Here is a 27,544-nt window from a genome sequence, read left to right as displayed (position 1 = left end):
CCCGCCTGTGGGCGGACTGCGGCGCCGTGCCGGACCGCTACCCGGCAGCCCACTGGGCCTAACGGCACATGATTCCCGCCACCTGCGCCGTCGCCGCCGGCGCTGGGAAGGCCAGCGGCGACGGTGTCGCAAAAGCGTCGCGACGGCGTCCGTTCTTGGCGGCCCAGGCCACTGGTATAACCGAACGTGCTGAGGCTTGAGAACCAGTATGGAGGCTGTCGAGGTTCTCCGGTATTGCTGGGCTTCGATGGGGCAGCTACTCGCCGGTGCCCCGGGCTGCTGAGCTCTCGCCGCCTGCGTCCCCGCGGCTCGCCCGCAGGGCCATGCTGGCCTCGCGGGTGGCGCGCACCTCGTGGGGTGCCTTGCGCGTAGCCGTGTGGGCCCCGGGAGCGCGGCCGGGCAAGGGGCGCGCCCGCGGGGCCTTGCTGCCGCCAGTGCCATGCTGCCTGGGGTGCCTGGCGGAGCGCTGGTGGCTGCGCCCGGCTGCGCTCGGCCTGCGGCTGCCTGGGGCCAGCCCGCGGGCCCACTGCTCGGGCGCGGGGAAGGCAGCCCCCGGGCCCGCAGTGCAAGAGGACGCCGCCACCGAGGCCCGGGGCGGCCGGTGGGGCCCGGCGAGCGCCGCCAGCCTGGTACGTACCGAGGAGAAGGCGGAGGGGCGACTCTGGGTCGGGGTCGACTGCTGCGGCGGCGCTCGGTCCCGAACGCAAATAACGTGCCGTGGCCGGTGAGGTCCGATGCTTCCGTTTCAGAACTTTTAAAGCGTTCCCCGAAGAGAAGTTATGGGCAGATCATTCGGTCGGGGTGAGTGTCAGGGGTACCAGCCGCGTCCTCCTGTCTCGGTGGTCAAGTTAGAGCCCTCTCCTTCCCGTCTATCCGCACCGGTAGCTGGACGCGCCTCTGGATATTGCATTGGTAAAAATACCCTTCACCTGTCTTATTAAAAGCCCATTTTAAATTTTTTGAAGCGAATCCCCAATGTTTAGGCCAAGTCTCTGGGCGTCTTCAGAATGATATACAGGCCTTTCTGTTTGCTTGTGCAGGTTTGGTTAACTATCATTTGACCTTTGGTGACTTTACATATTGTAGGATGAAGGATAGCTAAGTAATTTAAATCGTAATTAAAAGATCCTTTAACCTTTAATTATAGGAAAAGATTAAACCTCTCTTCCTGAGGTAACGGAGGAAAATATTTGTCTGCTTACCTGTTGAAATACTGACCAAACAGAAGACATGAGAGCATGAGTGTGGGAGAGCTTTTGATGTCATGTAGCAAGACTCATGCAATTATTACATCTTCAATTGTTATGTCTTCAGTGGGCCCCTGTGCTGCTTTCATCAGTTATACAGCATGGGTTGGGGTGGCCACATCCTGGCAGGAGTCTCGGCCACATTAATAGCTAGAGCATGTTGGGGTTTGAATGAATGCTGGATGCTTTGAGGTTGCCATATCCTGGCTGAAGTCCTTCCAAGAACGGCAGTAGTTGGTCGAGTATGCCACAGGTTATCTGGTTGGGTAATCTGAGATTAGCTCTCTTAATTTTAACTTAGAAACGTTTACAAATTTAATGATTATAAATTGAGGTATTTTATTTTAACTGAAATATGTGGAGCTAAAAGGAATCCCTTTCATTGTTCTAAGAACATTCAGTCTGGTTTATTAATTCACCAAATGAAATGCTCTGGCTGTTTACAACTGTGTCTTTAATTTTTCCCCATGGGCCTCTCTGAGTTTAATTTTGGGCCTCTGTATTCTGACCTTTTGCTTTGTTTTTCCTTTCTCTCAATCATGAACTGTACCTCCTCACCCCCCTCAATGAGGCACTGTAATGCTGGATCAGTATTTGACTTACTCTGTATCGCAGTATGGTCAACAGACTTTTTTTTTCCTCTGGACTCTGAAACACTTGGACCTTTGAACTTGAATTTGGAATATGTTCCAAGAATGATTCCATTTAATTAATATAATGTGGATTAGTTCAACAGAAGGTCCTTGAGTAGAGGTTTGGAGTGCTGCTTGTTTGGTGATTGTTTCCTGCAGAATTTGAATTTTTCTGTATCTTTAATGACAGTATTCTGCCACTGGGCCCCAATAACTTCATTATTCCTTCAAACTGAGGTGAACATTTCTTGCTGGGTTCTGTTTATAAACACAAACTTAGTATCTTTAGAGAACTGGCTTTTCTTACAGAATGGCTGAAGGTATTTTAAAAGAGGTATTTAGAAGTGGAAATGTCAAAATTAAGGTTCAGGCAAATAGGTTACTGATTGATAAAGAGGTTAAGTAGGGTTATCTTGTGAGGAGATAGTCCCATGGGGTAGAGCTGGCAGTCTTGACTCAGTGGAGAAAAAAAATCCGGCCTTTAGGGAATGACATTTTTCTCTGTATTATTTCTGTACCCTGTTCTGTGCAGTGTATCTTAGTTCCACTAGGCTGAGGCTTTTTAAAGTTGAAACACCCTCTCATGAAACAGACTTTGGCCAGGAAGGAATGGTTTTCAGAGCAGCTGCTGAGGTGCCCTTTTGTTGGTGCCAACTTCAAACACCTTGGCTCCAAATGAAGTTTCAAGGAATCATAAAGCCCCCACAGGGGAGCTGTGAAAACCCTCAGCTTCTGGTTGGGGATCTTAACATTTCTGTGGCTATTTTGAACAAATTTACAAAATCTCTTTATTTCCTAAGTATCTCAATACCTTTTCCTTGTTCTATTTTCTTCTAGCAGTTCTCCAGTTTAGTGATGAGCTTATGGAATTAAATGTTTTATTCCTCTTCATTCGTATCTCCAACACTGTGTATGGCATTTAGCATTCTTTTGATGGGTATGTGTAGAGGAGTGAGGAGAGGTTATTTTGCAATAAATGTTTTTTAGCCAAAATGCCCATGGTTGATAATTCGGCTTTTTTCTGACACTTTCTAGACCGTTTGTCTACTTGAGGTATAAGATCTTCCTGAAGATCTTTTTTTTAATTTTGTATAATGGGAAAGTAATTCTTTTTTTAAAAAAAAATTTTATTGGATATAGTTGATTTACAGTGTTGTTGAATTTTCACTTTTAAAAGCAGTATGTTTTTAGTTTTGAATTCTGATGGTGAAGTAATACATTAAAGGCTTGACTTATATGATAGATAATACATGTTTATTCCTTCTCTCTTTAGTGAGAAAACCTACTCTATATACAACCAACATTTTAGTCTGTGTTTTGGTATATGACATATCTTCATCTGCATTCTTAACAGTTTTAGATGTGTGTAAAAATAACGGAATGGATTTTAAAACTGAAAGTACTAATTTTAAGGTTTATGTAGCTTCTAACCTTTAAGTTGATGGAGTGTATTTTTCCAATGTATATAGTTATTTAAAGTATGAATTTATAGTATTTAAATTTTGTTGTCTTTATGTTTCAGTATGAAAACCCATGGACAATACCAAATATGTTGTCAATGACGAGAATTGGCTTGGCCCCAGTTTTGGGCTATTTGATTATTGAAGAAGATTTTAATATTGCACTAGGAGTTTTTGCTTTAGCTGGGCTAACTGATTTGGTAAGTTGTACCGGCACTCCCCCTGTTTTGCTCCCCTTCTAAATCCCAGGGTCTCTACTACACTGAAATAGCACAGATTCAGTCTGCTTTTCTTTGGAAGGAAATCCTCAAGATGAATTTCACCTAGTGCTTTGTGTAAAGGCTTGTCTTTAACATCTATATGGGACTCTGTTATTCTTTATATGATCTAAGGAAGGAAGTGGAGGTTGTAGGGAGGCATGGGAGAGGGAGCTCTTTACTCTTGGTTTTTAACTTCTTCATAGAAGAAAAAACCTTAGAAATTCTCAAAGGGCCAAGTACTTGCTTTAGGGATAGAAATAAAGGAGAGAAGCTGTGAGACTTTTTTTTTACTTATATAGTAGAGAGAAATATCTGATCTGCAACAACAGTTGGTTTTACTGGTGGAGAGGGAAACAGTGGGCCAGTTGTTGTGACCAGGGAGCTTGCAGAGGCCGGATCTCTCCTCAGGTTTATGCTGGCAGGAGGCCATAGGCACCCCACAGATTTGGTCCTTGATTCCTTCTCTACACCCTTCTGACCACCTTCCAGAAGACCCTGCCCTAGGTGGGCATTAGATATCCTTCCTTCTTCCACTCTCCCAGCAGATGGACCAAGGAGAAAAGAGCACCTTGACACCACTGTGTCAGTTTATAGGGAGGGAAAGATTTATTCAGGTTATCTCCAATTAGAACTTGGAAAATAATTTTCTAACAGAAAGCCACACTATGTGTTATATAGGCTTTTGTGGACTGGCCAGTCATCATCATGTGTGACATTATTTGTATTTATCACCCACCCTGTTGCATAAAGGATTTGAAATGGCTTGTAAAACTATATGTCCTGCAAAAACACAATTGAAGGAAGTGGGGGAAAGGTAGAGGAAAGATTTTAAATCAGGACAAAAGCATGTAGAAATAGACATTATGTATATAAATTGTATATTCTTGTACAAGGTTGGTCTGAGATCCAAGTGAGTACCCAGACAGGCAATAATAATTTGGTGCCTCTTTAAACTGATGTATGTTTGAAAAGCTTTGCTCAGTATTCAGTGAGAATAAAGAGAAACTAATTTTCTGTTAATAAAAGTCACATAGCATCTTTCTTTGTAACATCAGCTGTTCCCTTTGAGGTTCATAGAAACAAAATTACACCTGCCCAGTAGCATTGTTGAGCAATACAGAGTTAGCTGAAAATTCTGCAGGATAAATAATGAGGACATTTGCACTGTTATATGGCATTTCTAAATATGCATCAAATACAGTTTCTTGAAGTGGTTACCACCTCTTTTTCCCGAGTTTAGCTCCTGTTTGTCACAACTTCTCATTCTCACAATCTCTTCTTTTGTCCCCGCTTTTATCTGTGAAGCCTGAAGCCCTCCATTTATTAATATAGTCTCCAAGTCTGTCAAAGGCCATTATATTGATAATGGAATTTTTTTTTCATAATAGGCAAGATGTTTTTCAGTTACTGGATTTGCTCTTTTTTGGTTTGTAGGTTTTTTTAGTTGCCACATGAGATTGCAATATTCATCGAATGGGAGAGGTCTCATTTACACTTTTCTAAATATGTAAGACAATGTGTACAGAAACCTGAGTTAACTGGCATCATATTACGTTTACTTCATGTAGGTTTTGATGCCTCTAGAATGGCTGCTGGGCAGATGGCTGGACTCATGGAGGGTTTAAGTACGGGAATGTTGTATGTGGGAAATGGATTACAGGAATGCAAGAATAGAAGCAGAGAGGCTGGTTATGAGGCTTATAGTAATCTAGGGAAGAGGGTTGGGAAATATGTTTTGAAGATAGAGTTGATATGTTAATGGATTGGATATGTGGGGTGAGAGAAAGGAATTAAATAGGAGTGCTAGGCTGTTACTTTTTTCCTTTTCAACAAGCAGATGCATGGAGGTTTACATTTTCTGTGATGGTCAACACTCAGGGTAGGACAGGGTTTGTGGGAAAGAGTTGTTATGCCTGTTCAGATAGAGGTAACATTGGGTAGTTGAATACAGTAGTTTGGAGTTGGAGGAAATCATGGTTAGAGATAGATTTAAGAGTTATCATCATATAGATGGTCAAGTCTGGATGAAATCATCTAGGCTGTGGTAAAAGAAGAGAAGAGGTCAGAGAAAAGAACAATAATGGAGCAATGGAGAAGGAGCCAAAAAAGGACACTGAGAAGGAATAGCTGGTGAGAAAGAAAGAAAATTGGGCAATAAGGTGTCCCAGATGTTAAGTGAAGAAAGTGCTTTAATTGTGTTGGGGTCAAGTAAGCTAAGAATGTAGAATTCATTGGTGACTTTTATGGGTACAATCTCTAGAGGGTGGGGCAGTCAAAATGGGTTGGCGAGCATAAATGAGGTGGTGATGACAATAGATGTCACATTGGGGAAGTTTTGCTTCATAGGGGGATAGAGAGATAGTCAAGGAAGGGTAGTTTATAAAGAGATACATACTGGGGAAATTTTTGTTGTTAATTAACTAATTAATTAAATGACTGGGTAGGAAGAGAGAGATTGATGATGCAGGGGAGGTGGGGAAAACTCAGAAGGTAAGAGGACTTGGGATCAGGAACCGCAGAGAGAATGTGCATGGACACTAGTAGGTGGTGGACTTGGAGGTGGGAATACAAGGGAGGGCTGACACTCTGTTTCTGTTTTTTGAGCAAATATAGACATGGTCATGAGCTAGAGAGAGAGGCTTTGGGAAGGATGAGCAGACTATGAATAGGGAAGGTAAACACAGTAAGCAGGTGTGGGTTTGCCAGGCAGTATTGAGTGCCCACAGGAGATTTGTGGTCATGAAAAAGTGAGCTCAATCAGCCCATTTATGTGTTTTTCTTGATCAGTGTTCAGCTGCTTGGGTGCAGGCCTATAGTACATGGTAGTTGTATTTAAGCAGGGTTGAGGGAGAGTGGAGTAGGGAGTTATAGAGGTTTACAAAGAAGAGATGATGTTGATGACCTTGGAATCCAGTGTGAGTAGAGGAAAAATGAGGACAAGAGGGTGATGATGGTGATAAAATGGGAGGTTAAGTTCCCCGAGATCAGAAACTGAACTGACACCTGAATCTTCCAAGGCCCCAACTCCCAGTTCTAGGCACTTTCTGTTAGTGTTACCTATAGTATACTTAAGAAAATAGATTTTTTCAGTTGAGGTAGTAATAGCTAGTAACTGCTTTTTTTGAGGATTTACTAAGCGCTGAGTGCTAAACAAGTATTAATCACATTATGTACTGAGACAACCCACCCTGCGAGGTAGGTAGCACTATCTCTGGTTTACAGATGAGGAAACTGAGGCTTAGGCCAAATAACTTGCCCAGAGTCACACAGTTAAGTGAGTGGGAGAGCCAGTGCTTGAACCACTTATGCTCTGCTATGAAGAGTAAGTTCTTAACCATTGTCCTGTACGACTGCTCTAAGTCATTGGAATACTTGAGATATGGAGGACTTATTTATCCTTTAAAATGTACCATGTTAAATTACGTCTAGATTAATTTGATCTTTTTCCTTGGAACTAGGACTGGAAAATTCAAATATTTGTTGAAGTTTGAAGTTAAATAAAATGAGTAAAAGCCGGGGTAGGGACTTGGAAAACCAGGAAATATCTGCCTCGTTTAATGAAAATAGGCAGTACTTGGTTTCAGTCAATTTTGTGGCCCCAGGGTGGCCAGATCTTCCCATTTCTCAAGTGAGCCTGGAGATCTGGATTTTTTTGAGTTAAGACTTTGAATATTTAAATATTGGCAACTAATTTATATTTAAAAAATCACTGGGCAGGTCAAACAAAACCAGCCTGCAGGCCTCTTTAGCCCCCTGGTAACCCAAGTATGACCTCTGCTTTAAAATATAATTTGTTTCCAAGAGTAGTGAATAAGTAATTTTCATATCAAAAATTTTAAGTAGGCCAGGTACAGAGGACTGAGTTTTGTATTCAAATACAGGTCATGCAATACAGTCAGACATGGAATTAACAGTGGCACTAGATAAAAAATATTGATAATAACAGTTAAAATAGAATAAAATAAAAATAATAACAGCTAAAACATAGGGAGTTGGGTCATATTATAGAAAAGTAGGTAGGAATGGAAGTTAGAAAATCTCGCAGTTAAACGGTAGTCCTTGCAAGTAAAAGCAGCTATTTTGGCTGTAGTGAAATAGCTCAGGGCTCAAGGGGTGGGGGATGGGAGGGGTGGGTTGGGGTGGGGTGCCTAGTCCAAGCTCTGTCAGTCCTGCTTTCTTTGAGTTTTATTTGGGTTCTTTACATCTCTAAATTTGTGTCTGGGTTCATCCCACAAAGGGGCATTGTGAAAACATTGCAAAATAGCTGAAGGCCTTGAGAAAGAAAAGTGAAAACTTTTTTCTGTAGAAAAGTGAAATCATTTTCTGACCAGTTGGTAATTTAAAAGCTAAGTGTATACCAGTAAAACAGAAGGTTTGGGGGTAAGAGACAGAAGAGGTTTTATCTACATTTTATGCAAGTATAGCGGTTATTCTGGTATCTCTTAACCTTCAAGATATCTACTCTGTACCTATTATGACATTTATTAAAAAAAAAAAACTTCTATTTTCAGTTGGATGGATTTATTGCTCGAAACTGGGCCAATCAAAAATCAGCTTTGGGAAGTGCTCTTGATCCACTTGCTGATAAAATACTTATCAGCATCTTATATGTTAGCTTGACCTATGCAGATCTTATTCCAGGTAAGAACGCGTCATGTGTACTTTTAAATAGTACAGGGAAGAATCACATTTATCAGCTTAGGATTTCTCTTGATTGAGAGACAAATAATTTTTGTTCCAAAAATATGTTTTCAACTTTAAAGTGTTTCCCTAAATTTAAACTATTGAACTGTTTTGCTTTCCAAGCTATTTGTTTTACTTTAGAATTTATGACCTTGTATATACTATAGAATGCATTGTTTTCTTAGTAAAATTGTTTAAAATTAAACAAATATTTCAAAAAAATTGAGCTAATTCATATTATCCTAGAATCTTTTGAAACTATTATTTTCTTTGTGCCTAGCTTTTGAAAGCAATTTAAAATTTTCCTAAGTCTTATTATTTATTAAGTACAATTTAATAAGTGAGAGCTCTGAAATCCTAAAGATGTCTATAAAATTTCACATTGTTATTATTATTACTTAGATGGTATTACGCAATTTTAAATTATACACATAGTTTGTACATTGTCTGAATACTCTTTTTTTTAATTAATTATTTTTGGCTGCGTTGGGTCTTTGTTGCTGTGCGTGGGCTTTCTCTAGTTGTGGTGAGCTGGGGCTACTCTTTGTTGCGGTGTGCAGGCTTCTCATTTCAGTGGCTTCTCTTGTTGGGGAGCACGGGCTCTAGGTGCACGGCCTTCAGTAGTTGTGGCTCGTGGGCTATAGAGTGCAGGCTCAGTAGTTGTGGTGCATGGGCTTAGTTGCTCCGTGGCACGTGGGATCTTCCCGACCAGGGCTCGAACCCGTGTCCCCTGCATTGGCAGGCGGATTCTCAACCACTGCACCACCAGGGAAGCCCCTGAATACTCTTTGTAACAAAATTTTATGATCTTTTGTATTTTGTATGTGCTTTTTGGTTGTTCATTTTCTACTTCCGCTGTGTTTCTCAGTTTTTAATCCTTTGGTTCAGATTAAACTGTTTATTTCCAAGAGTTAGAATCTGAGAACAAAGAAGCTGGTACTTGGTCCTTCAATACCATGTTATTACTGACATTTGATAGGAAGAAGTTTACTGGTGTTTCAGTCTAGTATAGTCTCCCAATCTAGAGATTCTTTTTCTCCTCTACCTTTAGGCTTTGCTTTTTTTTTTAATAAATTTATTTATTTATTTTTATTTTTGGCTGCGTTGGGTCTTTGTTGCTGTGCGCGGGCTTTCTCTAGTTGCGGCGAGCGGGGGCTACTACTCTTCGTTGCGGTGTGGGGGCTTCTCATTGCGGTGGCTTCTCTAGAGCGCAGGCTCAGTAGTTGTGGCACATGGGCTTAGTTGCTCCACGGCATGTGGGATCTTCCCGGACCGGGGCACGAACCCGTGTCCCCTGCATCGGCAGGCGGACTCTCAACCACTGCGCCACCAGGGAAGCCCCGGCAAGCGGATTCTTAACCACTGCGCCACCAGGGAGGTCCCTACCTTTAGGCTTTTAAATCCACATACCAAATTTAAAAATGAATTAGACTACTGTTCATGTGCTTCTTTGAAAGTCAGAATTATGGTGTGTGAATGGTTGGGGGTATTGAAGGGGCAGGGGTATGCTATAAGTAATATAGATAATTTGTAGGAGAAAAGATCCTAAGGAGCATTCTGTTAACATTCACAATTAAAATTTGTGTGTGTGTGTGTGTGTGTGTGTGTGTGTGTGTATTTTCATGCTTCTCATTTTTCAGAGTTATTTTGTATTTTGTTGTATTGTTTTACAAAGGTTGGCCAGCCCAGGTATTTCCGTGGTGAACACAGAAATTGTTTCCAGTTTTTGGTATTATGGATATTGTTGATACAATTGATGTAGGTCGCTTTTGGAACTGCAACTTCCCTTAATTATCATTCTGGGAACTTCCATTGTCTCTCTTCTGTGTTGGGTTTGTTTTTCCAGGCTCCCATGGCTTCCTTGTTAGGGTCCTCCTTTTTGTGGAGTAGAATCTCCAGTTGTTTCCTAGCTAGGATGCAGCCTGGCAGCAAGGTTTTTAGAGGTGTACAATGTCTTTATTCTACAGACATCTAAAATGTATTTGTTCTACCCTCCATACTTGATTGGGGCATAATTTTCAATTGCAGGTTATTTTCACTCAGAATTTTCAAGACCCTGATTATAGATTTCCAGATTCCATCTTGCTGTTGAGAAGTCTCATGCCATTCTGATATCTTTTCCTTTACGTGTGATTATGTTTTGTATTAGAAAGCTTTTAAGATTTCTTTGCATAATTCCTAGTTGATGGTTCAAAAAATTCTCTCTCTTAAAAGTTAATTTTCTAACTGCTTCTTGGGACACCCAATTATCCCAGCACTTTTTATTGAAAATTCTATACTTTCCAGACTCACTGCCATGTTCATATATACATGGGTTATTTCTGGGTTGTCTAGTTTATTCCCCATTGATTTGTCTATCTTTGCACCAGTACCATCCCTAATTATTATTACTTTGCCAAAAGTCTTTTTTTTTTTAATTTATTTTATTATTTATTTATTTATTTTTGGCTGCGTTGGGTCTTTGTTGCTGTGCATGGGCTTTCTCTAGTTGCGGTAAGCGGAGGCTACTCTTCGTTGTGCGCAGGCTTCTCGTTGCAGAGCACGGGCTCTAGATGCACGGGCTTCAGTAGTTGTGGCACGTGGGCTCATTAGTTTTGGCTCATGGGTTCTGGAGCGCAGGCTCAGTAGTTGTGGCGCACGGGCTTAGTTGCTCAGCTGCATGTGGGATCTTCCCAGATGAGGGCTCGAACCCGTGTCCCTGCATTGGCAGGCGGATTCTTAACCACTGCGCCACCAGGCAAGTCCCCCAAAAGTCTTGATACATGATAGAGCACATTCTTCCACTTTGATATTCTTACCTGTTTTCATTTGTGTGTGAATTTTAGAATCAGCTTTCAAGTTCCCCAGAAAAACCTGTTGGGATTTTATTGGAGTTGCACTGAATTTACAGATTTATTTGGAAGAATTGGTATTTTTACAATATTGTCTTCCAATCCACATACATCTTGTATTTACTCTATTTAGGTCTGTTAAAATGTCAAAATGTTACAGTTTTCTCTAGAGAGGTAATAAAACTTTTTTATTAGATTTATTCCTAGGTGACTGATAGTTCTTGATGCTTTTGTAAATGGTAGCTTTTTTAATATTTCATTTTGTAGTAGCTGATGTTGATTGGATGAAATCAGTTCCATCTCTGACAGTGGTTTTTGTGTCTAGCAAAACTTGCTGAACTCTTATGCTAATAATATAAATGTATATTCTCTTGGATTTTCTGTATCCTTGATTATGTATTATCTATAATTAATGACAGTGTGTTTCTTCTTCTCCAGTCCTTTTACCTTTTTAAAAATTTGCCTCACAATAGTGCACAGTGCAGTGTTGAATAGGAGTGGTATCTGTGTCTTATTTCCAGTCTAAGAAGGAAAGCTTTCAGTCTTTCAGTATTAAATATGACATTTCCTGTAGGGTTTTATAGATACCCCTTTTTCAGGTTAAAGAAGTTCACTTCCACTGGCAGTTTGCGCAGAAATTTTTTTACATCGGATATGGAATTTTATGAAAATTTTTTTCTTCATGTATTATGATAGTCATATTTTTTCCCTTTAAGCTTAATGTGTGGTGAATTACGTTATTGATTTTCTAAGTTAAATGAACCTGATGACATTCCTGTTACAAATCTAACTTGGTCATGATATATTATGAAGATATTGCTATTTGGTTTACTGATATTTTGTTGAAGATTTCATATCTAGATTCAGAAGATTGGCCTGGAATTCTTTTCTACAAATACCCCTGTTAGGTTTTTTTTTTTTTTAATATTTATTTATTTGGCTGCGCTGGGTCTTAGTTGCAGCATGTGGCATCTTTAGTTGTGTCATGTGAATTCTTAGTTGCAGCATGTGGGATCTAGTTCCCTGACTAGGGATCGAACCCAGGCCCCCTGCATTGGGAGCGTGGAGTCTTAGCCACTGGACCACCAAGGAAGTCCCCTACCTTTGTTAGGTTTTAATATCAAGTTTATAATAATCTCATAAAATGAATTTAGGGAGTGCACACACACCCCACCCCATTCTTGGGAGATGTTTGTGTGAGATTGCAATTATTCCTTCTTGGAATGTTGGTAGAACTTGTTGAAGCCATTGAAGCCTGGAGTTTTCTTTGGGAAAAAGTTTTAAAATAGTTGATTCATTTTTTAAAAAAATGGTTACAGGGTGATTCAGTTTTTCTGGTTCATCTTTTGTCTGTTTTGTGAGTTGTGATGTTTTTCTAGGGACTTGTCCATTTCAGCTACATTTTAAAAAAATTTACCATAAGCTATTTATAGTATCCACATTAACGTTTTGATGTCTGTAGACTATGTAGCGATGTCCCCCTTTTCATCCTAATTATTAGTTATTTGTCTTTTTTTCTTTGACTTGTCTTGCCAGAGGTTTGTCTGTTTTATGAATCTTTTCAAAGAACCAACTTTGAACTTTGCCAAACTTCTCTGATATGTTTACTACTTCATTAAATCTTGCTCTTTTGTTTCTGTCTCCTCCTTTGGTTTTTTTCTGCTGTTCTTTTTCTAAATTCTATAGATCAGTCCTGTCTAGTAGAAATATAATGGGAACCATAGATCTAATTTAAATTTTTCTAGTAGTTATGTTCAAAGTGAGAAGAAACAGGTGAAGTGTGTGTGTGTGCTTGCACTTCTGCTACAGTGGAGACTGAGTGCTCTGTGCATGCACTGCTGCCTGTGCCAGGCCACCCCCCATTTTAATAACATTTTATTTAACCCACTAGATGGAAAATATTGTCATTTCATTATATAATCAATAAAAAATCATTAATGAGATTGTTTTTTCATACTCTGTCTTCAAAAGCCAGTGTGCTGTCTGCACTTACAGCACCTCACTTCAGACTAGCCACATTTCAAGTGCTTTATCTTTACATGTTGCTAATGGCTATTGTATTGAACAACACAGCTGTAGATGAATGTTTAACTCGTTCCTTTTTTTGTTTGTTTTTTTGGCTGTGCCGTTGTGGGATCTTAGTTCTTCAACCAGGGATTGAACCTGTGCCCCCTGCAGTGGAAGCACGAAGTTGTAACCACTGGACCACCAGGGAATTCCCTCAGCTTTTCTTCTTTAAAGTTTGCATTTAAGGCTATATATTTCCTCTAAGTATCCCTTTCACTGTATCTCATATGTTGGTATTAGTGTTCTTGTCATTATCGAGTTCAAAGTAATCTGTTTCCATTATGATATTTCTTTGGCCTATGGTGTTAATAAAAATTTATTTCTTAATTTGTGGGATTTTGTAGGTATCTTTTTGTTATTGATTTCAAGCATAATTACCTTGTGTTCAGAGAACATGCTCTGTGATTTTAGCCCTTCAGCCCAGTATACAGTCAAATTTTATAAACATTTATGCGTTTTTCAAATGAATATGTATTCTGCAGTCATTGGGTATAATGTTCTACATATGTCCATTTGGTCAATTTTTTTTTTTTTAAGTAAATTATTTCTTTATCTTGGGCTGTGTTGGGTCTTCATTGTTGCACGCAGCCTTTCTCTAGTTGTGGTGAGCAGGGGTTACTCTTCGTTGTGGTGCATGGGTTCCTCATTGCGGTAGCTTCTCTTTTTGCAGAGCATGGGTTCTAGGCACGTGGGCTTCAGTAGTTGTGGCATGAAGGCTCAGTAGTTGTGGCTTGTTCGTGGGCTCTAGAGCGCAGGCTCAGTAGTTGTGGTGCACAGGCTTAGTTGCTCCGCGGCATGTGGGACCTTCCTGGACCAGGGATTGAACCTGTGTCCCCTGCATTGGCAGGCAGATTCTTAATTACTGTGCCACCAGGGAAGTCCCTGGTCAAGTTTTTAATCCTGGTGGCTAAATCTCCTTCTTTACGGACTTATTTTTTACATTTGGTCTGCTTTTCTGTCAGTTACTGAGAGAGTAAAGTTTCCTGCTGTGTCCAATTTTCCATTATTTTTTCTTTTTAGCTCTGATTTTTGCTTCATGTCTTTTGAAGTCATGCTATTAATAAGTGCATATAAAGTAGAATTGTTATGTCTTTTTGGTGAATTGAATGATTTATTTTGAAGTGACCCTCTATATCTTTAGAAATGATTTTTGCCTTGAAGTCTCTCTCTCTCTCTCTTTTTTTTTTGACCACACCACCTGGCATGTGAGATCTTAGTTCCCTGACCAGGGATTGAACCTGTGGCCCCTGCAGTGGAAAGGCGGAGTCTTAAACCACTGGACTGCCAGGGAAGTTCCTGCCTTGAAGTCTCTTTTGTTGACTATTACTATAGCTACACTAGCTTACTTTTGGTCAGTGCTTACATGATAAACCAATCTTTTACTTTCAACTTGTCCACATCTTTATATTTTAGATATTCCTTAAAAATAACATATAGATAGATGGTTTTTCTTTACTTTATCTAGTCTAAAAATATTTTATCTTTCAGCTGGAACATTTAATCCATTTACTATGATTACTAGTATTTGTGTAGCAGTCTTCCATTTTATTTTGTGTTTTATTTGGCCTGTATGTTCTATTCTACTTTTGTCTATATTCTATATTCTATAATTATCACTGTTTTCCTGTACCAATTGGAAAGTTTTACACTCTGTTAACATTTAGCTAGTCTCAAAATTATAATTCATCTTTACCTTATCAAAGTTTAATGTTAACAAATCTATACATTTGGCCTTCTGTATCTGGGAGTTCTCCATCCACGGATTCAACCAACCTCAGATTGGGGGGAAGAAAATCTAGAAAGTTCCAACCAAACTTTGCTGCAAACTGGAAACTGAGGGTATTTACATTGTATTAGGTATTAAGTAATATAGAGATGACTTAAAGCATATGGGAAGGTGTGCATTGGTTATATGCAAATACTCCACCATTTTATATAAGGGACTTGAGAATTTGTGGATTTTGGTGTATGTTGGGGGAAGCAGGGTGGATCCTCAGACCAACCCCCCATGGATACCGAGGGATGCCTATATGCCTTCTGGGCACTGGAAGGGCCTTAGAATACTTTAACTCCATTTATTCCTTTCTCAATTTAGGTTATTCTCATACTTTAATTTTATTTATGTGTTCAACCCACATGATATTGTTTATTAAGTCAGTGTTCATTTAGATGTATCTTCATACTTTTTTCTGGTTTATGTTTGGTGTATTTCAGACCTTCCACCTGGAATCATTTTCCTTTTCTCTAAAGTATATCTTTAGAAATTCTATTAATACAGGTCTACTGGTGGTACATTCTTTTCTTTGTTTCTCTGAAAATATTTTTATGTTGCCTTTATTCTTTGTGTGAGGACATTTAAATTCTACTCTCTTAGCAGATTTTAATTATACAATACAGTGTTACCAACTAGTCAGTGTGTTATACATGAGATCCTCAGACCTTATTCATCTTTTGTTTCATCTTAAAATTGAAAGTTTGTGTCTTTTTACCAGCCTCTTTCTATCTCTCTTTTTTTTTTTTTAGATTCTACATATAAGTGATATCACGCAGTATTTGTCTTTCTCTGTCTGATTTTGCTTTTATTCTTGAAGGATATTTTTGTTGGGTATAGAATTCTGGGCTGGTAGTTAATTTTCTTTCAGTACATTTAAAGTACCATGCAATTGTCTACTCACTTCCATTTTTGGTAATAAGAAATTGTTAACCCATTTCTTTTTCAAAGGTACTTTTACTCTGTCTGCTTTTAAGATTTACTCTTTCTCTTTGGTTTTCTGTAGTTTCACAATATTTGGTGTGATTTTCTTTTTTATTTATCCTGCTTGTGATTTGTTGGGCTTTTTAATCTGTGGATTGATATCTTTAATCAGTTCTAGAAAATTCTGAGCCACAATCTTCAAGTATTGTTGTCTGTGTTTCTCCTTCTTTTGGGACTGCAGTATACCTGTGTTAGATTTCACTGTATCCTTTAAGTGTCTGAGCCTCTTTTCTGCATGATACCTCATTTTATCTTTCTGCACTCCATTCTAGATGATTACTAATGAAGCTTGCTCTTTCATTTCACTAGTTCTCTCTTCAGCTGTGCCAAATTCATTTAAGTCTTCTATTATATTTTCTAGTTATAAAATTTCTATTTCATTCTTCTGCAAACTTAGTAAATCAACTTTTATAGTTTGCAGTTCCCTGCTGAAATTTTCAATCTTGATTTTTGTATCCCTTTGAACATACTAAGCTTTAGTTGTTTTATAAACACTGGTAATTCTGAAATATCTTTTGAGGGTCTCTTTCATGTGTCTGTTTCTATTGAGTCTCACTCATGGTATCTTATGTCTTTGGTTATTTTTGACTGTTTAGACACTGTACTAATATTTAAAAAATAATTTGGAGGAATATCTTGATGTGTAGGATGATGGCATCACTCTCCAGAGGAGATTTTTTGTTCAGTTCTGCCAGGTATCTAGGCATGCTAACAGTCTGGGACCACCTAGATGGCCAGATGATAAGACATTCTTTTTTAAGGCTTAGTTTGCATAGTGCCATCTCCTCTCCCAACCCTGTGGAAATAGTTGTTCAGATCCCAGCTTAAAGCTAGGAGGTGGTTTGTCACTGCCCAACCTGAGGGCTCTGGGCTTTGACTACTGTTTCCCCACCCTTTAAGGCGGCCAAAACCCCTATTCAGCTTTGTGGCTTACTTCCCTAGGGTTAGGGACAGTGGCTTTGAGTGGCTTTGAGTACCTAGGCTTATTTTCCTGAGTTCTCATTCTGATACTTTCTTAGCATCTTACAAGCTTTTCACTTTCAAGATTTTTTTGTTTAATGTTCTTCTTTAACTGTCTTAGCAGGAGAATTATTACCTACTCAGATATTAATGGAGCTGAACCTGAGGATCTTTTCATTTACCTATAGGTCTGAAATTTTGCAGTGTTATATGTTCTAGATCCTACTAGAGTTTGTAGTAAATCTTTCTTCCATTGTGCTGGGTACTAAGAAGGCCCCTTCAGTCTGAAAACTTATCCATCAGTTCTAAACATTTTTCCCTAGGTTCTTTTCTTACTGGAAACACTTTTTGTTCTCTTTCTGGGAAATTTCCCCAACTTTGTCATTTACCCCTTCTACTGACATTTTAGTTAATTTATTTATTTAATTTAAAAAATTGGTTTTTGGCTGTGCCACGTGGTATGTGGGATCTTAGTTCCCTGACCAGGGATTGAACCCTCAATCCCTGTAGTGGAAGCGTGCAATCTTAACCACTGGACTGCCAAGGAAGTCCCTCGATTGACATTTTTATTGCTATCATTTTTAATTTCCAAGAGGAAATAAAGAGCTCTTGTTCTGTATGTTCTTTCAAAACAAAACAAGGGGCTTCCCTGGTGGTGCAGTGGTTAAGAATCTGCCCGCCAATGCAAGGGACATGGGTTCGAGCCCTGGCCGGGGAAGATCCCACATGCCGCGGAGCAACTAAGCCCGTGTGCCACAACTACTGAACGTGCGCTCAAGAGCCTGCAAGCCACAACTACTGAGCCCATGTGCCACAACTACTGAAGCCTGTGTGCCTAGAGCCCATGCTACACAACAAGAGAATGCACTGCAATGAGAAGCCTGTGCACTGCAACGAAGAGTAGCCCCCGCTCACTGCAACTAGAGAAAGCCCGTGCACAGCAGTGACAACCCAACACAACCAAAAAATAAATAAATAAAATAAATAAATAAATAAATTTTTAAAAATGTCTTTTTCTTACTTCATAGGTGAGTATCATCATTTCAGGACATCTTCTATCTGTTTTTGTATGTGTGTTTGTGGGGGGGTGGTTTTAAACCCCTGTATTGTATCTATTTCTTTTCTTCTTCTTTTTTTTTTTTTCTGTTTGTTTTGGTCTCTCTTTCATTATGGAGACTTTGCTAAAATGTCTGGTGATTCTTGGCTGCTTACTTCATAAATGTTTAACTGGGTGCTCCCTGGGCATTGGTGGAATTTGTTGGGTGGTATACTACCCTCTAGGGTGAACAGGCAGTGAGAGACAAGGCGTGGCCCTGAATTCTCAGTACCTTTAGCTCTATTTTGTAGGTAAGAGCTCTCCATTTGCTCCTTAGAGATTGCAGAGGTCCTGGTTTAGAGATTAACATGTAGAACAAGGGTTGGCAGACTTCTTCTGTAAAGGCCAGAATGGTAAATGTTTCTGACTTTATGGGCCATGTGGTCTTTGTTGTAACTACTCAAGTCTGCTATTGTAGTGTGAAAACAGCCATAGAAAATATATAACAAATGACTATGACTGTGTGTTAACTTTATTATTTTCAATGCAAACTTCTACTATGTAAAAGTGACTTGATTTTATTATTTCCCTTTAACACTAATAAATTTGCCCATGATGTACTTCTTTGTTGCAGAAACTGTATTTCAGACAGAGTTAGCAAATAGGAAAACCTTGGAGCACTCCCTGACACATTTTACACCTCCCTAACACACTATCATACTCTAATAGACAAAGGAAAGCTGCTTTAGCCCTGGAAGAAAAGGGAAAGGAAGGCCAGGAGAGAAAGCAGGAACAGTTAGAAGATTCAAAAGCCAGGGAACTGGACAAAATTGCCCCCCAAATCACAGTAAGAACATGTATGTATACAGGCTCTCAGTTGGCAGAGGCTTTAGAGATCACCCAGTGCAGCCTGGTCCCAGTCTGGCTGTGCTTGTGAACCCCCAGGGAGCATTCACCTTTGCTTTTATGAAGCTTTCACGAGGTGATTCTGTGATGAGTAGTCAGTTTGGGGAACACTGGATTTTGTAAACAGTCCTGTCTTCCACCAGACTGTTAACAGATGGTAAACTGAGCCCAGAGATGCATTCTGCAGTAGTACTGACTAACTGGTGACCTTGGCCAGGTTTTATAATCTGCCTGAGGCTTGTTTTCAATATTTGTAAAATGGGGTAATGATGGTTCCCATATCATGGAGTTGATATGTAGATTAAATGACATAATATGTATAAAATACTTAAATGGTGCCAGATGCCCAATAAATGGTAATTTTAGTAGTTAATAGAACTAGAGCCCAAGGCTTTGCAGTGTATTGAATTGCTTCATCTGTTCTTCTGCAGAAACCTTATTTAGAATTAAATTATATTCTTTTTCCCCTGTGGTGATGAACTACAATAACAGGTGTTTATTTTCCTCTACTGTTGTGTTTACTGTATATAATTCACATGAGTTTGCTGCATTTTAAAATCTGATTTAAAAATAAATAAAATCTGATAGTTATTTGATTTTGCCAGCTGATTATTACTATAGAAAAGTTTGGTTTACAGGCACAAAAATCCTCCTAAAAATCATGACTGCCTTGTTTTGTTACTTGGTTCATACGGTCGAGTCTTCTTTGTGCTCCAAATGCCATGACTTGAGTGGATAAGCATTTTCTCTTTGGAATCGTCTTGTCATTGAGTACTAGGCCAAGGATCAACACTTACATCACAGCCACAACCAGCAGAGATTTAAATTTTAAATCTGTAATTAATTACTGAGATTTTTCATAAGTTTCTGAACCAATAGAGGACCCTAAGTATGGCCTTAAAAGTAATTCACAAAGAACTGTTTGAAAGTATTATGGAAGGGATGTGCATGATTCTTTTATTTTAGTAATTGAAACAATTTGAAATGAGTGTTAGCCTCAAGATTTTTTCCTTTTTAAATAAATATTTTTTTCTAATAACATGACATATATTCATGGTTAAAACTTCCTTCAACGTGGAAGGATGTAAAATGAAACAGGACCTCTGCCCTCCCATTCTCATTCGACAAGGGAGCAGGAGTTCCTTGGGTATCCATTTAAAATGTCCTTCTGCTGGCACTGGGACCGTCCTGTAGGATCTTAGGAATAATGAGAAAACTATCAACAAGTTGAATTCATGTTTAACTAGAATTCATTGAATGAATGAGCAGAAGAAAAAATAGCAATTGCCTGGATAGGAACTGGCCAGGCAAAAATGAAGATATTTTGGTTCTCCACAAGTGGTACACATAGCAAATTTTACTGTTCATAAAATAATCTAGAATGCAGAAGCAAGCAGTCAGAGTTCTTAAAAGTCAGAAGGGCTTGAGTTAGGACTTCCCTGGTGGCACAGTGGTTAAGAATCCACCTGCCAATGCAGGGGACACGGGTTTGAGCCCTGGTCCCAGGAGATCCCACGTGCCACGGAGCAAGTAAGCTCATGCGCCACAACTACTGAGCCTGTGCTCTAGAGCCAGCGAGCCACAAATACTGAGCCCACGTGCCTAGAGCCCGTGCTCCACAACAAGAGAATCCACTGCAATGAGAAGCCTGTGCACCACAACAAAGAGTAGCCCCCGCTCGCCGCAACTAGAGAAAGCCCGCGTGAGCAATGAAGACCCGACACAGCCAAAAATAAATAAATAAATTTATTAAAAAAAAAAAAAGAATGCCTTGAGTCCCGGCATCCTTTCCAACCTTTTTACCATCTCATTCCGTGTAATTATAGTGAGCTTGGTGATCTTTTTTCTAAATTTACAAAGCTGGGAAGTAACAAAGGAAATAGGATTGAGTAGAGCTGACACTGATTAACTGCAATTTAAAAACGTATGCAAGGAAAAAAAAATACAGAAAGGGGTGAGAGGATCAACATTCTGAAATGTGACTTTAAAAGCCATAGTCTGTCTTTCACCTTGTTTTGAAGGCAGGTTAAAAAAACATAAAAATCAGTGGTTCACTGTAGGGACCCTAAACAGGCATCAATAAGTGTTTATTTTAAAATTTTGGCTTAGGTGAAACACCAGTTTATGGTAAGGCTTCATTGTATGTATAATGTCTTAATAATTTTCAAAATCCCAATCAAAATTATTTTATATTTGATTTTCAGTTCCACTTACTTATATGATAATTTCAAGAGATGTAATGTTGATTGCTGCTGTTTTTTATATCAGATATCGAACTCTTCCAACACCGGTGAGTTTGTTTCAAAAAAATGTTCTTTTAGTATTACTGTAACTTAAGGCAAAAGAAAAAAATCATTATTGCGTACTGAGTTTCACTTTATGGGAATAATTTATGACTATTATGTATTCAATCCATTTATTAGGAATTTAAAGAAAACAGACATAACTGTCATCTTGCTATTTGAATCACCCATTATGGTAGCTGTTCAGTGAAAATATGAATGATCAGTTTTTAAAAGGATGTTTTTGTTATAAGTCAACATTGTTTTAGTTGATAGTCCATAAAACTCAGGCCAGCTAGCCCCATCCCTAGCAGCAAACTCTGTTTAGGAGTGTTTTGTATAACTAAGCACCCTTCCCTGTCTAATTTAGCTTCTACTATGGATTATCTAGAACTGGTTTTTAAAATCACAGTTTTATGAGCATGGAGTGGTTTGTTCACACATTTGTTCATTGGTTCTACAAATATTTGAGCACATAAGCATAGCATAGCTTATAGCCACCTCATGAACATAACAACCTCATCTTTTGATTCCCAGCCTGGTGAAAATGGCAGTATTTTATTCATTTTGGTTCTTTTTAGCCTATAAAGAAAACAGTGATGAGGGAGATTTGTTGAATCTATTTAGTAGAAAGACATAGTTAAGCAGACTTTATGATAGTTATTGTGTTAGAAATTTATAGAAATTGAGAAATCTATAAATTAAAAAATCTATTTTCAATAAACTGTAGGTGATTTATGAAGAATGTAGATGTTGCTTATATAGTATAATAAAAGAAGATGCAGATAAAGGGTTTATCTAGCATATAGCCAGGCGTGTGTTATACACTCAGTAACTGTTGCATATAATAACAAAATATTTATTTTAAACTTGAATGATGAATAAACTTTGTTTTTTTTGTCCTCTGCCAGAGAACACTTTCTAAGTATTTCAATCCTTGTTATGCCACTGCTAGGTTAAAACCAACCTTCATCAGCAAGGTAAGAGACACACAACATCCTTTTAAGTTAAAAACCGTTGAGGATTTTATTTTGATGACTATAAACCTCAGTCTGGAGCAGCTGAAAATGAGACACATTTTAATGTATTGACCATAGAGAATAGAGAGTGGGGTCATTAGCCCAGTTCTTTTGTCCTCCAGGCTTTCTGGATCTTTAGTATATATGTTGTGTTTTGTGTTGGTGGTGTAAGAATTTAAGTCTCCAAATGAGGTATTAGGGCCACCACTTAGGGGAGGTGGCAATGTAATTGCATATTGACACAAAGAGAGTATGAAAATTTCTTTCTGGTTTCACTACCCACCCCTCCCTGTAGTGAAAACACCATATAACAAGGTCCTTTCATTTGCAAGATCGATTGTTAACATGGAAAGGGACATGAGAAAGTTTTATTCACTAATAAACAACTCCTACTCTTAGTTGTCCATCTGTTTTCCTGAGCCCTCTTCAGGATAATAACTGTATGCCAGTCTTTGCACACAGAGAGGACACTATTAATGTCTCTGAAGGCAGATTTGTTTTACTAGTAGCCTTGATAAGTTTGCTGTAATTATTCTTTTGCTCCATGCCTTGTGACAGAGGTTTAACAGGTTAGGGATGCTGATCATCTTTGGGACAGAGGGATGATTACTCTTAAACCAGAGACTCCCTGGGGTGAATTTTTACCTACAAATATGCGTTATTTATTTATCTGTCTATTTATTTTATCTATTTATTTTTGTGACTTACATATGTATCAAGTACAGTAATTGGAGTATAGTACTGTACAGAAGGTGGCTTAAAGAGGTACCAGGGACAAATGCCTTAATTCCTTGGGCTTGCAGGGAGTTCTCCAGACAATTTTTATTACTTATTTTTAAAACGGAGTCGAATCCTTGTAATTTGGCTGCACAATGGATGAGAGAACATAGGTGCTTCTCTAGACACATCACCCACGGATTCATACATCACCCGCTTCCCCAGAATGCTTCTCTCAATGAGTACAGGAAGTCTCCAGTGGTTTTGTTGTCTTCCTTTTCTCCACCACGCTGTCTTTTAGGGTAGGGAAACCTACTCATTTCCGAACTTAGAGCCTCTCTCATGGAGATTAGTGCATTTCAGTTTTCTAACTTCATAGGTTTGACAGGTGGTAGGCAAGTGAAAGGAGCATTGAATGGAGTACTGGGAAATGTGGGTTCTGGGTTTGGATCTGTAACCTGCTATGACTGCAGGCAAGTCACTTAACTCATTACCTTTTTACCTGTGAAGAGTATCTTCATTATTTCCATATTCACAGGGCTGTTTTAATAGGCAACTGAGAAAAAGGCAGAGAACTTTGCAACATTATTGCTATGGAAATTCAAGATAGTGGTGTTTTCTGATAGTTGCCCTTCCCCTCACTAGATAGGGCAGCTGTGGAGACAGATGGGCGTGTTAGTGAAATTCAGCCTTTTGTGTGAATGCCAGCTTCTTTGGCAGGGATATTACAGCATCCCTGAGGGTCTGTTGTGTTACACTGTGATGGGTTATGCCTTTCTCTTGTGAGCTTGAAACATAATTGGGTTGGCACTGTTCATTTATGACTTCTTATTTTTAGGTTAACACAGCAGTCCAGTTAATCTTGGTGGCAGCTTCTTTGGCAGCTCCGGTTTTCAATTATGCTGACAGCATTTATCTTCAGATCCTGTGGTAAGCTAAACTTAGAATTACTCTCTGAGAATGTCAACAAAATGGCTTATTTTGACAATCCTAGAATTACTTTGTTCTTAATCATGTTTATTAAGCACTGGGTAAAGCTGTGGGCTATATTTTTTGATTGATACCATTTTTAAGAAGCTTACTATCAAGTGTAGAATATAGAAGTTATAGGGGGTTTCATGCAAATTAGAAGGGATGAGAGGTACAGATAATGTGTTGGGGTTTTGGAGTAGAGAAAAGTACTTCCAGGTAGGAAGAAGAGGGAAAGCTTCAGGGAAGAAGTAGCATTTGAGCCATGAGGTCTAGGTGGAGAGAGACTGAGGGGAGGCCATTCTGGTGAAGGGCAGACCCTGAGCAAAGTCAGACGTGCAGGAGAGTGGATAAGGGGAAAGTGCACCCAGCCTAGTGAAGGGGGCAGAGTGGGAGAGAAACTTGGAGAAAGGAGTTTGAGTTTTATTTTATTAAGGTTATGTATAGCCTTGAAAATGTGTCACATTCATACTTTATGCCACACTGATACTAAAGCACTGTATTTTTACTCTACTTTTAACTCGATAATTAAAACATTGCTTGATGCAGTCTGAGCCAGAAAATAGTTGGTTAACTAAAGTCAGTTAAGCTAAAAAGCTTTAAAAATGATACACACGCTAGACATTTTATTTTCTAAACTATATAATCGTACATTCATTCTGATTTGTCCTATGTCTTCTGATAAAGGCTCAATGCCTTTTCTTTGATTATAGGCTCATCAGTGGGATTTTTTTCTTTCTTGCAAAAAACTGCATCCATAATACAACCTCTCTGATTTTCATGTTCTGCTTTTAAAGTGATATAAGAATGTAAGACATTTATGAAGCAATCAGAGTATAGAAACTTTCTAGATTTTTATCATTTTCTCTAGTATTTTAACAATTACATTGTCTACTTACTTTGACAGTAATTTTTAGCAACTCGCTGTGATATCAAGCCTTTCCAAAGCCTCCAGCTTAGTTCTCAGAAATAGCGACTCTTCCTACCTGTATGTTTCATTATGTGTGAATTTAGGATATCAAACTGGCATAAACAGGTTTGAGATCAAACAGATTCTTGATGAGCCTACACCTCACCTGGTGGAAACAGAAGTACATGTGTGCACCAAAAAGGAACGTGTTAGCTGCTAGCGCTCAGCAAGCCCTGAGTGTCACTCGTGTCATTTCAAAGAGAATCTGATTAATTCTCCTTAATTTTAAGGAAATATCAGTAAAGAAGGCTGAATTTTATTTAAAATGACTCAGATATTAGAATTCCCAAGATCTGTAAGAAATAGCTTCTAAAACTAACACTCTAAGCAGCGTGGAACAGTGGGAGGAGCACAAGGGCTCTAGAGTTGGAACCAAGCCAGACTCATAGTTCTGTGGCCCTGAGCAAACTCTGGGGCACTGTTTCCTCTGTAAGATGAGGTTGCTGTGAAAATAAAACTACCTAGAATAATGTCTGGGTAAAAAATGACAATTGCTATTATTATTTTTTTCAGACTGATTAGATTAATTCTGTTTGACATTACTGATTCAAATGAAGTCTTAAAGAAAAGCAGTATATTTAAATTCTTGTTAAAAAAAAATTACACCAACACAGGCTTTTTTACTTTGAAACAACTCCTTTAAATGTATTCTTTATGGTTCTTATAGTTAGCATTTTTTAGAGTTTAGACTAAATTTTCTTTCTTTCCTTCCATAAAAGGTGTCTTACAGCTTTTACCACAGCTGCATCAGCTTACAGTTATTATCATTATGGTCGGAAAACTGTTCAGGTGATAAAAGGCAGATGAAAGTCATCCATCATCATTAGCAAGGAAGCAATATACATCATCGGCGGCAGGGCCAGTGGAAATCTAAGGGAGTTTCCTTTTTTGGTGTTCAGCTTGAAAAAGGACTTGTCAGAACAAACCATGTCATCAAAATTTAAGTAATGTGCATTGAAAATAAGCTTGATCATGGGCATATGCAGAATTTCCAATGTAATTTTAAATACAAATAAAACTATAATTTAGAATTTTTTTATCTTAGGTTTCTTGATTAATTTATAAGTAGCAATTATTGTCAGTCATTTTTTGATATGTAAAACAAAAAACAGTCTAGAGCATGGAAACTGAAGAGTTGTCACTTTAATAGAATTTAGATTGCTCACAAAGCACTAGGGAATTTCCTGGGTTTAAATATACATCCTGTACAACTTGGCTGCACAGTTGTTTGTTTGACTTTTAGATCTGTGCACACATTAACAGTACATGTGGTTAATATTTGATTGTTCAGGATAATGACTATAAAGGTAGCTTAGTTGTGGATGAATTAAACTTGTAAAGAGATTTAAAATGCAGTAAATTTTGAAAATAATAAATAAGATCAAAATAGAAGGTACTGAAGTTCATGTTCAGAAGTCTTCCAACCTCTCAGGTGCCTAATAGTTTATGCATCAGGATAATAAGTGACAAAGGTAGTTGGAAAATGAAAATATGTCTGTTACCCTAGCCATCCAAGAGGCAGTGAGTTACATCATGCCTTCCCACTGTATCTCTAACATAACAATGTTTGTATGATATTGGGACCTGTACTCATATGTTATGTAAATAATATGAAATTATATTTTTCAAAGGTTTTTTTAAGCTTTGGGGAATCTTCTTTTGTTAAGATGTTAAAGGAATAAAAGAGCCGGAAAAAAGTGACCTTCAATTTGGGTTGTCTGTGTTCCACGGTCGTCTGCTGTTGTGGAAGTTTTCTGATTCATAAAGTCCATTCAGATATATCACTTGCACTTAACATTGTAAAAATAATTGGTTTGTGATCATCTGACTTAAAAGCCCTATTCTTGCTACACTGTCATGTTTAAGAGAATGCAAGATGCAGGGAGAGGGGAGAGGAAGACAAGTGGCTGGTGCTGGTTGCCTCCTCTTAACAGTGGAGGCCTGTTGCTGCTCATTGTCCCGAGGTCTAACCTAAGTGTAACATGGACTCATACAGTGAGATTATCTAAACATAGCCTATTGAGCTGTGTTAAAATGAGAAGTTATAAGCAAAATTCATGCCTCTTGGTTGTGACATCCTTGGATCAGTGTGCCCCTTGTTGCCTGCTGGTCCTGGCTTCCTTGTTCCCAGATTAGCTGCTGAGCCATCCTTGGCTTGGAAAACACTGAAGCCTGCGGCCAGGGACACTGCTAAGGAATCCAGTGGAAGGGGGTGAGAGGAGGGTGGTGTGAGGCTGGCCATTCTCCCCTTTGGGAACCTCCTGTAATGTCTCATAACGGCCTGGGGTGCAGTGAGGCTTGAGGTGGAAGTCCCATTGCTGGACCACCCAAGAGGCACGTTGACCATGTCTCAGCACTAGCAAAGTATGAGCACACAAAAATGATGTTTAAAAAAGGGAGAACTTGAAATAAAGTAGGGGAAAAATTAGAATTTTGTGTCTTGTTATGCTTATTTATGGTCTAGTGTTGATACTATTTGGAGTGACTTACGGGTTGGGTCCCTAGTCTCTTTAGTATCAAAGTCTTAATCTGGTTCTGGTTAATAGACTTTTTCCACGTCAACCTGTATGTTTTTGGATACTGAATTGCTATAAGACATAAATTCTGCTGGTCTATAAAACTTTGAAATTGTATTAGGTATGTTTGAGTGTATATTCATGCATACAGACTCCAAGCAAGACAAATTCATTTTGATGCCTCCACATAACAGACTCAATCATTTTTTTTTAAGGAATATTGTTTAAATTAAT

At 38.7% G+C, this 27,544-nt stretch overlaps 1 protein-coding gene across 3 annotated transcripts; it reads left to right on the top strand.

Moving 5' to 3' along the window:
* Positions 1 to 22: 22 nt before the first annotated feature.
* CRLS1 (cardiolipin synthase 1) lies at positions 23 to 26,502 on the top strand. 3 transcript variants are annotated; one of them, XM_027118197.1, is made up of 7 exons: positions 23 to 629; positions 3,402 to 3,539; positions 8,111 to 8,240; positions 21,042 to 21,127; positions 22,031 to 22,099; positions 23,694 to 23,785; positions 25,514 to 26,502. In XM_027118197.1, exons 1-7 carry the CDS (start codon positions 324 to 326, stop codon positions 25,599 to 25,601), a joined length of 909 nt encoding a protein of 302 aa, XP_026973998.1. In that variant the 5' UTR covers positions 23 to 323; the 3' UTR covers positions 25,602 to 26,502. The 3 variants fall into 3 exon arrangements, with proteins under 3 accessions (XP_026973998.1, XP_026973999.1, XP_026974000.1); XM_027118198.1 differs by lacking the exon at positions 23 to 629 and adding an exon at positions 677 to 801; XM_027118199.1 differs by lacking the exon at positions 23 to 629 and adding an exon at positions 826 to 912.
* Positions 26,503 to 27,544: the final 1,042 nt, after the last annotated feature.

This window comes from Aethalodelphis obliquidens, unplaced genomic scaffold, assembly GCF_003676395.1.
Source record: "Aethalodelphis obliquidens isolate GAN/ISIS:26980383/991018 unplaced genomic scaffold, ASM367639v1 scaffold18, whole genome shotgun sequence".
Classification (NCBI taxonomy): Eukaryota; Metazoa; Chordata; class Mammalia; order Artiodactyla; family Delphinidae; genus Aethalodelphis; species Aethalodelphis obliquidens.
This window is presented reverse-complemented; position numbering and strand designations above follow the sequence as displayed.